General features: G+C 39.2%; 1 protein-coding gene across 1 annotated transcript; it reads left to right on the top strand.

Moving 5' to 3' along the window:
- Positions 1 to 523: 523 nt before the first annotated feature.
- On the top strand, positions 524 to 2,412 carry LOC110441544. The gene has a single exon (XM_021484720.1). It carries the CDS (start codon positions 577 to 579, stop codon positions 2,179 to 2,181), a length of 1,605 nt encoding a protein of 534 aa, XP_021340395.1. The 5' UTR covers positions 524 to 576; the 3' UTR covers positions 2,182 to 2,412.
- The last annotated feature ends 11,588 nt before the right edge of the window (positions 2,413 to 14,000 follow it).

The raw sequence follows: 14,000 nt of genomic DNA, 5'->3' as shown, positions 1-14,000 counted from the left end.
GGTACCACTCGTACTATAGAAACGCTAGCCGTTGAGCACAATATATCATATTAGGCACAATGTCGTCCATAGACAGTTTGTTTTAAATCAGAATTAACTATGAGATAAAAACAGGAAACATGACTAAACCTCAATTAAATTACTTGGACATTGTTTAATGATGATTAAATTGCATTGGCATTTATTAGATAATCACGTAAATATCATCACATGTGTTACTTATCGGCTTTTAAAGCTGTCTTTCTTATTGGTTTTAAATTATAACTACTGTCATTTTCTATTTCAGGTCTGCGTTGACCCTTTCTAACTCTAACAATGGCTGAAGGTTGTCTCCCTCCGGAACTGGACTTACACTTACTGGAATGTCCAATCTGCCTAGAGCGACTTAAACAGCCCAAGTCCTTACCCTGTCTCCACTCCTTCTGTCAGGATTGTCTCGGGACTTTTATCACCAAGGAGTTGTCCGGGAAGATGGTGTCGGCAACATCATTCCCTTGTCCAGTTTGTATGACCCATNGCAAACCCTGCCATACAAAAGGTAACCTGAACAACCCAGCCAGTTTTTGGTGCAAGACAATGAACGAGAAATTTTGCGACACTTGTAAGGTACACCTTCATGATATCATACATACTGATTGTGATATACTTAATGTCACCGGAAACCATAGCAAACGACCAAACAAGGAAACGTCTGCCCCTCGATGTTATCAACACGGCGAGAGAATGGTTCGGTATTGTGAGGACCACCAACTTCTGTGCTGCAACGAATGCGTGATCGACGACCATAGGAGTTGTGGAAAAGTACCAAAGGTGACGGAATATTGTCAGAAGGTAAAAGCAGGGTCGCAGCTAGAAGATATGCAGGTGGCGTTGAAGAAAGGAACAGAGAGTATGAACTCATTAGTGAAGGACTTTGATGAACAGCTCCAAACCATGATACAGAACCAGGAAATAGCACTACAGAGCATCTCCGACCTGCGTCAAAAGGTCGATACACGATTGGACAAACTTCAGAAGAACATCACAGACGAGTTGATTACATTGTTCAAAAAAGAGAAAAGAGACATGGAGGCATCATCACGGCAGTGCGAACGTCTGATGAATGGAATGAAAAATACCTTGAAGTCATCCATTAAAGCCGTAGAGGAAAACGACAACATGGAGACAATAATGCTGTATCAGAGAGGACAGGCAGAATTGAAGTCGTGTAAGACCCTTGTCACGGAGATCAGCAAGTCATTCACATCCGTCATCATCGATCATCAAATTGTGACCGGACATAATACTATTAGTGATAACACAATGGGAAAGATCGTCGTCGGGAAAACACCACGATGTATACCCGGGTGTCATAGCGATTTAGAAAAACCAATGTCAGAACGACGTGTGAAAGAAATCAGAAAATTCAGCATCAAGTCTCCGTCAGATACAAATGATTGCTCTGTCCGTGGTGTTGTGAACCTACCATGTACCCAAATATTAGTAAGTGATTTCAACAACCAAAAGCTGAAATTGTTTACAGACAAAGGACACTACCTGGACGAGTTGACTGTTCGGGGACGTCCCTGGGATATGTGTCTGGTGGACAACAACACGGTGGCGGTCGCTGTCGAGTTGCCCGGTGGTATACGTGTCGTAAAGGTCAAGGCCTCAAAACTCTCCCTGGCATCTGATATCAACATGTCAAATGGTAAACAATGTTATGGTATAACACATATAGACGGGAGGTTTGTCGTGGGTACAAGTGGAGGAGAATTATACAGTGTGACACAGGCTGGAGCCGCCGAGTTGTTATACGAATATAACAACATATGTTGGTCCCTCACTCAAGACCAAATAAAGGGAGACACACTCGTCAGTGTCCGTAACAAGATCCCGGGGGACGTTGCGGTGTCAAGACTGTCGGCTGACCAACGTCGTACGGATGTGATAAAGGTCGGTGTCGTGAGGTATGCTAGAGGAATTGACGTGGACAGGGAGGGTAACATCTACATGTGTGGTGGGGAATCAAACAACATTGTACAGATGGCTGCGGACGGAACACGCGTCAGGGAACTTTTGACGTCATCAGATGGAATTCAATCTCCATGGGCTATAGCTGTTTATGGTGACACATTTGTGGTAACTAATGATAGTACTACTGACGAGAGGAACGTTATCCGTGTCTTTCAGCTGTACTGACTAAAATAAAGGAAAATCAATGTGAGCTGAACTCTTAGAATGAAGGTGTATAACCTAACGACAGAATAAACACCGTGCATCAATTATATAAATTTTATTTCAGACAATAAAGAGCTGGTGTAAACACAAAAAAAAATCAGTTTCTCAAAATGTTTAGGAATATTTCAGTGTGATGTGTGTGAAACCTACAGCTTTACAACAAGGCAAATCAAATAAAATCATATATTTAAATTACATTGATTGTTTTATCATTATCATATATCATATATACATATAAATAGCATGTTAAGTGTATTGATCATTATTACACGTGATTTATAAAATGAATAAATAAACACCACCTGATTATATCCTTATTTTTTATGTGGTTTATGAAAAAAATAGATATGCGTGTTATGGACATAGCATGAGATAGATTAAAAACATTCACATATTTAGATAAATATTTGATAAAACCAAGTAAGTAATAACAAGGAGAGCAATGGACAGGGAAGGTAACATCTACGTGTGTGGTCATTATTCATCCAACGTCTAACTTATGTCTATGAACGGGACACGTCAGATAACTGCTGACGTCATCAGATGGAATGGCTAATCCATGACGAGACGAGAGGACTTTCAACTGTGCTAAAGGAGTAAAAATGAAAAACAGATGTGTATTTGAAATAAATGCTGATATCTTAACGATACATAAGACAATTAAGAGCTCGGGCAAACACAACAGGAATCAGTTCATCAAACAATCAACGAACCTTTAGCTTTACAACACAATAAATCAATTTGTAAAACAATTGGACTATATTTTGTGTTGCATCCATATGAGAGATTTGAAACCTTCTGAGTTTTTTAAAGTGTATTGATGGTAATCACGTATGGTTTTTGAAATACGTGTTGCCAGCACAAGGTGTATATACCGTACATACAGAATATATCATAAAGGAAATTGTGCAAAGCATTGTATACACGAGAATGGTAATTTCATTTCAAATTTTAGTAAAAGGTGCTTGTACAGACGGACGACCGACCCTCGTAGCCAGTACAAAATGTATGTACCGTATAGACAGACGACAGGCATCCGTAGTCAGTACAAGGTGTTTATACCGTAAAGACAGACGACCGACCCCCGTAGTCAGTACACGGTGTATTTACCGTACATACAGACGACCGACCCCCGTAGTCAGTACACGAAGTATGCACCGTACATACAGACGACATAACTCCGTATTCAGTGAAAGGTGTATGTACCGTACATACAGTCGATCAACCTATGTAGTCAGCACAAGGTGGATAAACCATATAAACAGACGACCGATTTATATAGTGAGTACATGATATGTGTACCGTACAGACAGACAACAGGCATCCGTACTCAGTACAAGGTGTATGTAGCGTACAGACAGACAACATGCATCCGTAGTCAGTACAAGGTGTATATATCGTACAGAAAGACTACTGACCTCTGTTGTCTGTACAATGTGTATGTACCGTACAGAGAGGCGTGCAACCTCCGTAGTCAGTACAAGGTGTATGAATCGCACAAACAGACGACTGATACATGTAGTCATTAATCAAGTTTTCCATTGAGCGAACACTCCGATAGGCAATATTGGATACACTTTCGGTACTGTTTTCCTGTATAGGCAATATGGATTGTTTGTAAAATATGTTTGGAATATTAACGATGCATTAACAATTAAAACGTCAAAGCTGTCACTTTTTATTGAGATCAGACCGATTCAATTTTGAGAAAAGTGTATGACCAATATTTTACAAATGATAACATAACGATACTTAGCCGACATGTTCATATAACATATGTGTAACATGCGCCTCTTGTCATTTATCTAGGGATGTTATCGGTATTTGTCGGGTATCAGGCAGTTAAGGTTAAAATCAAACCCTACACGTATGTGGTCGTATATAATACCGTGCTAGGTATTGATAAGGTACATCAATACAATTTATGTGTGTGTGGTTGGGTGCACATGTAATAGGTCACGTGTGCTTCACCACAGAACAAAATACAAATATTATGTGGTTTTGTCTCTGATTGTTCGTTCCAATTCTGACCTCGTTCAGCAGCCGTTATAGAACCGATATTACATAACAATGTATTGACGGTTTACGGGATAATGCAGAGATTAGCGGTGGTGGCGAGAATAAAAACTTAAAAAAGCAGGTTTGGATTGTTAACTTTGCAAGTATTTAAAAACATTACATTAAAATACCTTTGATCCTTGCACTCATAACGAACGGATGTTACAGAAAATAACGACATTTCACAAAACACAACATATTCAACTAGTCCACGTGCTCGTATAACATGCGATTATATACATTGACAGAACTTATACGTATCAAATAAAGAACAAAAGTTATTGAACAAACCTGACATTGTAAAAAATACATAAACCTCCAAATACACAAAAAAAAATCCCTTTGTCTCTAAAGTTACCCTTAGTCTTCACTCTCTTATAAAGCATCCATGTTAATACTTAATATCAACATTCCCTCCAAGAAACCATTATGATTTCCCTTCTCAAGTAATGTTCAGACCTTCCCTTTTAGTTATAATATACACCTCTCTCTCTCTCTCTCTCTCTCTCTCTCTCTCTCTCTCTCTCTCTCTCAAATACACACATACACCAACTTTTCACCGGTAAATATTACCCTTTCCCTTTATTAATCTGCATTAGTAGCAGATGTTTTATCCTCTCAACAGTGACTATTGTTTGACCCTATTCTGGATAACCAACACCTTATAGCAAAGGAATTATTAATTGCCTCACCTATTCCATTCAAGGTAAGGATACTACCTCCATAACCCGCCCCATCCTTGTCCACATAACTACCTCCCTCCTTAAACGTAACTACACCATGACAACGCTTACTTACACCCTATCACAGCCATCATTTACACATGCTATCCCAGACAATTCCTTTAAAACCCGTTCCGTTAATACATTTCATGTTTAATACCCACCACCTCGCACTCAAGGTCGCATTAGCATCTCACTCCGGATTAAATCCAAAGTAATTGCTGGTGAAAATATTTACAACATAATTAACATAAAGGATAACAATGTGTATGTAAGGCCGAATTGCTTGTAAATGGATGCAAACGATGAGTAAAGGTGGCATTGGTTAAAGAAACGAATTAGATTGTTAGGTACATTGTCATACTTGATAATGTTAATGGGAAAGGGGACAATCGATTCAACTGCCTTTGAACTACTTGTTTTACTTATTTTCAAGTTTTATTTTTACACTCACGCCACACGTATACGTGCGCAACAATAGGTCACATATTACATAGTATACATTGATGGACATAGTCCATACATAATATGACACATGATACAATTTATACAATAACAACCCATTTCAATAATTCGGTTAGCTAACTTATTTAAGATATTAAGTAGTTTCATATTCTTTGTATAAATTTACTTACTTTTGTTAAAAAGTACCGTGTTACATATTGACAACATTCCTTTCAATTTGATATAAGTTGGGTTGACATAATAATAATTTGGTATATAAAGTTGTCTAAGAGCTACAACAGATACATTAGTACATTGGTATAAGTACTGGTATTCGTCCCCAACATAGTTATCACATAGGAGACATAACCTTTCCTCGCGTGGGACTCCATTCCATCGTCCTGTTTTTATAGGAAATGTTGTATTTGATGTTCTAAATTTACATATTACTTTTCGTTCGTTACGATTAAGCTTTAAAAGATATGTTTCAATATCAAACTGTTATTTGAATAAGGAGTAAACTTGCCCTCGCGAGGAGGTTTCAACATCATTAAAGCAACTTTGAATGAATTGATCGCATACTCTCTGTTTAATGATAGTTTTCAAGCATTGTCTATTAATTGTACATGACATTTGGAAAGTCAATAAACTATTAAAATATCTCGTATATACGTTAACCATTTAAAACTTAATAAAGAATTATGGTGCAAATTGTACATTAACTTATACATTACACTAGATAATGTCGATCCACCCGCTATAAGCTTATGCCAGAACATAACCATTTTAACACTGATTTCGATATCAATTTCTAGGGAATACCCTCTCAACTCACCACATACCATATCATTTGGGGTGCTCTTCCGAATGTTAAGAATTTCCTTACAAACTGTAAATGTTTGTTCGACACGTGTTGTATTGTCATAGCCCCAGATTTCACATCCATATAATAAAGTAGGTCACACAAGTGCATCAAGCAATTTCAGTTAAAGATTTACAGGAGTGGAAATATTTCTAATCTTAATATACAATGTATATAAAGCTTTTTTGCTTGCTCTGTTAGTTTACTTTTGGCTTTTGTAAAAACACCATTGTAGTTTAATATTATTCCAAGATATGGGTACGAATCTGTATTTCTAAAATCTTATTATTTAACGAAAAGTGATGGTCAACATTTTAGTTTTTGTGTGTATTAACTGTTAATTTCCATATATTACAATAATTTTGGAATTCATTCAATGCGTTCTGTAGGCCATCTGGTGTTTCTGACAAAACCACTGTATCATCAGCATATAATATAATAAACAATTTTAAGTACAAACCCAAATTTTGATCACTAAGAGCATACACTTCATTCAAACAAGAAACATTACGTTGATTGAGGAAATCCTCTAGATCGTTAAGAAAGAGGGAAAACAAAAATGGCGATAAGTTTTCTCCTTGTTTCACCCCGGCATTGCACATAAAAAAGTCGGATGTATCATTGCAATTAATTACGCATGATTTGGTATTTTGATATAAATTATAAAGAACTTTAAATATTTTGCCCGTAATGTTACTATTTTGTAATTTTCCCCACAAACCTGCTCGCCACAACGTATCAAAGGCCTTTTTAAAATCCATGAATGAACAATATAACGTTTTACCTTTTGAACAATATAAAGAAATTAGGGAATGCAATATAAAAATGTTTTCAGTAGTGGAATATCCCTTTCGAAATCCCGCTTGGGCGGAGGATATAAGGTTTATCTTATCAGATACTTTTGTTAGTCTACCATTAAGTATAGAGGTAAATACTTTTCCCAATCATGACACCAGGATTATCGCCCTATAATTATCCGGATCGCCCTGGTTACCTTTATTTGTGTACATAGGTTTAATAATACCAACTGTCCATTCTTTGGGTATTAACCCAGTGTTGAAAATAATGTGGAACAAATCTGTATATAAATGCAAGAACTGATTGAGAGTATTTTTTATATATTCATTCCGTATTTCATCGATTCCGCTCGCTTTATTATTACTTCAAAATCTCCCCTTCCTCCTGTTAAACTTATGTAGCATAGTGTTGTATTTTTCTTCGGAATTTCGTCCTAAAATAGTTAAACGATGACACAGATAAGGATCACATTTTAAGAAAGTTTATTTCAGGTTATATGCTTCAACAATTTCTTCTCCAGTGCCACAGATTCGACAAGACCTCATTAGTTTGAATATGTCAGTCAAATTACCACGTGACAGTTTCTTATTATGTATTAAGATGGACATTCGACCGGTAGCTGCGTGTATACAAATGTATTTAGCACACTTTCAAACAAACTATAATAGGTGGGAGCATCTCTCCTTCCTGAAGCTTTATATTAACACGGGCGTCCAATGGATATCTGCATAACTATACCGAAAATGTTATAGGGCAATTACGAATTGTTATTATGATCAATAGATAAATTCAACGTCAATTGAAACGTGCCATTTACTCAAAAAAAATTGAATATTTAATCGATGGAATTCTGATAAATTTTCCCATCCCCCGCCCCCTAAGTTAAATTTTGACCCTTTTCCTCATATTTTTGTTACTTAATCTGTACTCATTTATCATTACAGTAATAAGCAATATAGTAAATGATTTTTTTTCTGATTCTCATAGCTATAAAATAGATCATGTAATCAACTTGATTTCGTTCTAAATCCGGAAATTTAATATCGCTACTATCAGAACTTTATAATCTACCTTACATACGCCATTGGTTCAAAGTACAAGCACGTGTCCAACCGGTAGAATACCAGTCTGTTCTCTCCATGTTATTTAAAAGTCTAGTTGGTATATATTAGAGATTCAAAGCAGTAATTGAACCTACTTTACATTACAAAACCACTGATTTTTTGTCTGTTAATATAACACTTTTACGTGCTATACTATTATGACACATATTTAATTGTGAAGATATGTGTAAACCAACGGTCATTTAACTTGTTCACTTCGTGACATGGCTGTTATCTGCACGTTTTCGTTATCAAATTATCTAACTCTTATATATGTGTAATTATTTCTTAAAAAACAATAACCATATTTTGAAAAAAACCAAAAAAACATTATTTTCTGTTATTTTTTTTTAAAGTTCTACCTGGTCACCCTATAGACATTTATACAAAATAGATATCTTTTATTAAAAATCATGTAATTGTTTGTACCTCTTTGTTTTTCCGGAAGTTAAATAACACTCCATTTTGATATGTATATTATACCTCACCCACGTCATGGTTTCAAAGTACAAACCGGTGACCATCCAGTAGAAGACCAGCCTTGTCGAGTAAATGTTATCAGGTACATATAGCAATTGTCGTGATACCCAGACGCCGGATGTCCTGACCATATGATTTTATTTGTATTTTGGACATTGTTGACCACAGCAAACACAAAGAGATCCTTCTAATGCTTATCATTGTCCAACAATATACATGCATATGCATGACTAGACTGGCCATTTGTCTCTAGAATATTCAATTAGATAAGTAAAACTACAATACTTTGGATCACTTGTATGTCGGATTATCCCAAACTAGAAGGAAATAAGTTAATAATAAAATGCAATCGGTTAAATCTTCACCGTTAACGCTACAAACCTTCACAGCGAAACCCTTACCACGACACACCTTCACAGCATCATCTTTCTCCGTTACATACCTTGACAAAGCCACCCTTTACCGCGACAAATATTGACAACGCGATCCTTCACCGCGACACACCTTCACAACGCCACCCTTTACCGCGTATCACATTCACACCGTCACCCTTTACCGCGACACACCTTCACAACGCCCCCCTTTACCGCGACACACCTTCACAACATCACCCGTTACCGCGACACACCTTGACGAAGTCACCTTTTACCGCGACACACCTTGACGACGCCGCCCTTTACCGCGACACCCCTTCACAACGCCACCCTTTACCGCGACACACCTTCACAACATCACCCGTTACCGCGACACACCTTGACGAAGTTACCTTCTAGCGCGACACACCTTGACGACGTCACCCTTTACCGCGACACACCTTCACAATATCACCCTTTACCGCGACACACCTTGACGAANCTTGTTCACTTCGTGACATGGCTGTTATCTGCACGTTTTCGTTATCAAATTATCTAACTCTTATATATGTGTAATTATTTCTTAAAAAACAATAACCATATTTTGAAAAAAAACAAAAAAACATTATTTTCTGTTATTTTTTTTTAAGTTCTACCTGGTCACCCTATAGACATTTATACAAAATAGATATCTTTTATTAAAAATCATGTAATTGTTTGTACCTCTTTGTTTTCCCGGAAGTTAAATAACACTCCATTTTGATATGTATATTATACCTCACCCACGTCATGGTTTCAAAGTACAAACCGGTGACCATCCAGTAGAAGACCAGCCTTGTCGAGTAAATGTTATCAGGTACATATAGCAATTGTCGTGATACCCAGACGCCGGATGTCCTGACCATATGATTTTATTTGTATTTTGGACATTGTTGACCACAGCAAACACAAAGAGATCCTTCTAATGCTTATCATTGTCCAACAATATACATGCATATGCATGACTAGACTGGCCATTTGTCTCTAGAATATTCAATTAGATAAGTAAAACTACAATACTTTGGATCACTTGTATGTCGGATTATCCCAAACTAGAAGGAAATAAGTTAATAATAAAATGCAATCGGTTAAATCTTCACCGTTAACGCTACAAACCTTCACAGCGAAACCCTTACCACGACACACCTTCACAGCATCATCTTTCTCCGTTACTTACCTTGACAAAGCCACCCTTTACCGCGACAAATATTGACAACGCCATCCTTCACTGCGACACACCTTCACAACGCCACCCTTTACCGCGTATCACATTCACAACGTCACCCTTTACTGCGACACACCTTGACGACGTCACCCTTTACCGCGACACACCTTCACAACGCCACCCTTTACCGCGACACATCTTCACAACGTCACCCTCTACCGCGACACACCTTCACAATGCCACCCTTTACCGCGACACACCTTGACGACGTTACCTTCTACCGCGACACACCTTGACGACGTCACCCTTTACCGCGACACACCTTCACATCGTCACCCTTTACCGCGACACACCTTCACGACGTCACCCTTTACCTCGACAAATCTTTACAACGTCACCCTTAACCGCGACTCACCTTCACAATGTCACTTTTTACCTCGACACACCTTCACAACGTCACCATTTACAGCGACACATCTTGAGGACGTCACCCTTTACCGCGACACACCTTCACAACGTCACCTTTTACTGCCACACACCTTAACGACGTCACCCTTTACCGCGACACACATTCACAATGTTACCCTTTACCGCGGTACACCTTTACAACGTCACCCTTTACCGCGACACACGTTGACGACGTCACCCATTACCGCGACACACCTTCACAACGTCACCCTTTACCGCGATACACGTTGACGACGTCACCCTTTACCGCGACACACCTTCACAATGTCACCCTTTACCGCGATACACCTTTACAACGTCACCATTTACCGTAACACACCTTGACAACGTCACTCGTCATCGCGACATACATTGACAGCATCACCCTTTACCGCGTTACACCACGTTATTATTATCCGCGATATTTCTTGACAACATCACCTATTACCGCGACACAACTTCAAAATGTCATCCTTTATCGCGGCCCACCTTGACAACGTCACCATCTATCGCGATTTACCAAGACAACGCCACCCTTTACTGCGTAACACCTTCACATCGTCTTATTTTACCGCAACAAACCTTAACTTAATAATCCTTTACGATGACACACCTTCGTAAACTCACCATGTACCACTATCGCCCTTTTAATGTTATATCCAGTACGTCGCCCTAAACTATGATATACAGAACGTCGCCCTGTACTCTAATACCCAGTGTGTCGCTATGTACCTTGATACCAAGTACATTTACAGTACCCTGATACCCAGTACGTCACCCAATACCGTGACACCCGGTGCGTCGGCCTGTAGTGTGATACCCAGTACGTCAACCAAAACCGTGTCACCAAGTACTTCGCTCTGTACTGTGATACCTAGTACGTCGCCCAATACCGTGTCATCAAGTACGTCGCTCTGTACTGTGATACCTGGTTCGTCGCCCTGCACTATGATACCCAGTGTGTCATCCTTTACTATGATACCCAGTTCGTCGCTCTGTAATGTGATACCCAGTGTGTGGCCGTATAATGTAATAACCCGTCCGTCACATTGTACCGTGATGCCCAGTTCTTCGCACTACTACTGTGATACCCAGTACGTCGTCCCTACTTGTGATACCCAGTAGGTTGCCCTGAACTGCGATGCCCAGTAGGTCGACCTTTATTGTGATAACCAGTACGTCACCATGTACTGTGATACCAAGTACGTCGCCCTTTATTGTGATAACCAGTACGTCACCATGTACTGTGATACCCAGTACGTCGCCCTTTATTGTGATACTCAGTACGTCGCCCTGTACTGTCATACCCAGCACATCGCTCTGTACCGTGATACCCAGTGAGTCACCACATGCTGTGATACCCAGTCCGCCCCGCTTTATTTTGATAAACAGTACGTCAACTTGTACTGTGATACCCAGTACGCCGCCCTGTACTCTGATACCCAGTATGTCGCCCTGTCCTGTGATATCCAGTATGTCTCCCTGTACCGAGTTATACCCACTACGTCGTCCTGTACTATAATTCGGGATACGTCCTCATGTAACTTAATGCCCTAAACGTCACCTTGTACTGTGATACCAAGTACGCCGCCCTGTACACTGATATCCAGTATGTCTCCCTGTACTGAGTTATACCCAGTACGTCGTCCTGTCATATAATTCGGGATACGTCCTCATGTAACTTAATGCCCTGGACGTCACCTTGTACTGATATTCCCAGTGCGTCTTCCTGTACTATGATACCCAGTATGTCGCCTTGTCCTGTGATAACCAGTATGTATCCCTGAACTGAGTTATACCCAGTACGTCGTATGTACTATAATTCGGGATACGTCCTCATGCAACTTAATGCCCTGGATGTCACCTTGTACTGATATTCCCAGTGCGTCGCCCTGTACTGTGATACCCAGTACGTCATCCTGTCCTGTGATATTCAGTACGTCACCACGTATTGTGATACCCGGTACGTCGCCATGCATTGACATTCGCAGTACGTCCCCTATTACGTTATACCCAGTACGGAGCCCTGTAATGTAATTTCCAGAACGTCGCCCTGTACAGTGATATGCATTACCTTGCCCTGTACTGTGATATATAGAAAGTCACCCTGTCCTATTATACCCAGTATGTCAGTCTGTTCTCTGATACCCAGTATGTCGCCCTGTACTCTGATACCCAGTATGTCGCCATGTACTCTGATACCCAGGACGTCACTCTGTACTGCGAATCCCAGTATATCATGTTCCATGTTACCCAGTACGTCGCCCTGTACTGTTATACCCAGCACGTCGCCCTGTTGCGTGATACCCAGTGCGTCAGCCTGTACTGTGATTTCCTGTACTTCGCCTCGTAATACGATACCATGCGAAGATGTACACTATTAATTAATATATGTTTTGTAATTCAATTTGACTTTTAACTACACACTACATCATAGAACCCTAACTAGTCTTTTCACCATTTCCTCCGTTAAGTAGTGTTCCTCTCAATTTGACTTCCAGAGAAAGAGAAAGCGTTTCCTCCTTGCTTGGTATTGAATGGTCAATGTACTACCGATAAGTTCGGTTACCCAACAAACAAAGAAAAACAGGATAATGAGTAGGGGGGATTAAGTATGTAATGATGGGACGAAGTGGGATGGTAAAGGAGAGCTGGAGCTATCTATTCTTTTACGTACTAATTTTAGATTATAGTTTCATGAAAGACGACTCCTAGGCTTACGTTGCCTTATCCTAAATTGTCCCCGATATAAACGGACGAAGGATACAAAGTCGCCACCAATCACACCAGCTCCAGGCTAACCTATTGCATCTGTAAAGTCGATAATTATTTAAGTCCGTCTTAGAGAGTTTCATTCTACCTGCCGAAATAAACCCAACTCTAACCTCTTGGTCGGCGTTATCACGCCTACCTTTTAAGGAAATAATCAGATTGTTCATAGCTTTTCCTGTGATGGAACCTATATTTATACCAATATCTCTCTGGCGAAAAGCGCATTATCCTGTTCTAATAAAATATATTCGGTTATACTACGATTGACCAATCAAAACTTCTCATACTTCCTAATCTAAAGAAAATAACTAAAGCAATTCGATACTATACTATATATTTCTTACTCAATGTTAATTACACAAACAACAACACTACACCTGTGTAACCTCTTTTTATTTAATATTAAAAATAACCAGCACATCACACATCGTGAATAATAATACAAATAATGTTATTAAAACAGCGTAATATTACGTAAGTAATACGAGGCGTGCAGTATCCGGAAGTTTGACTCCGCCTTTCCCATTCGAAATTTAT

The sequence above is a fragment of the Mizuhopecten yessoensis genome, unplaced genomic scaffold (assembly GCF_002113885.1).
Source record: "Mizuhopecten yessoensis strain PY_sf001 unplaced genomic scaffold, ASM211388v2 scaffold716019, whole genome shotgun sequence".
Lineage (NCBI taxonomy): Eukaryota > Metazoa > Mollusca > Bivalvia > Pectinida > Pectinidae > Mizuhopecten > Mizuhopecten yessoensis.
The sequence above is the reverse complement of the archived record's forward strand: the minus strand, read 5'-3'. Positions and strand labels throughout refer to the sequence as shown.

Coding starts and splice junctions, on each gene's coding strand:
- LOC110441544 (XM_021484720.1), top strand. CDS start 577: ATGAACGAGAAATTTTGCGACACTTGTAAGGTACACCTTCATGATATC.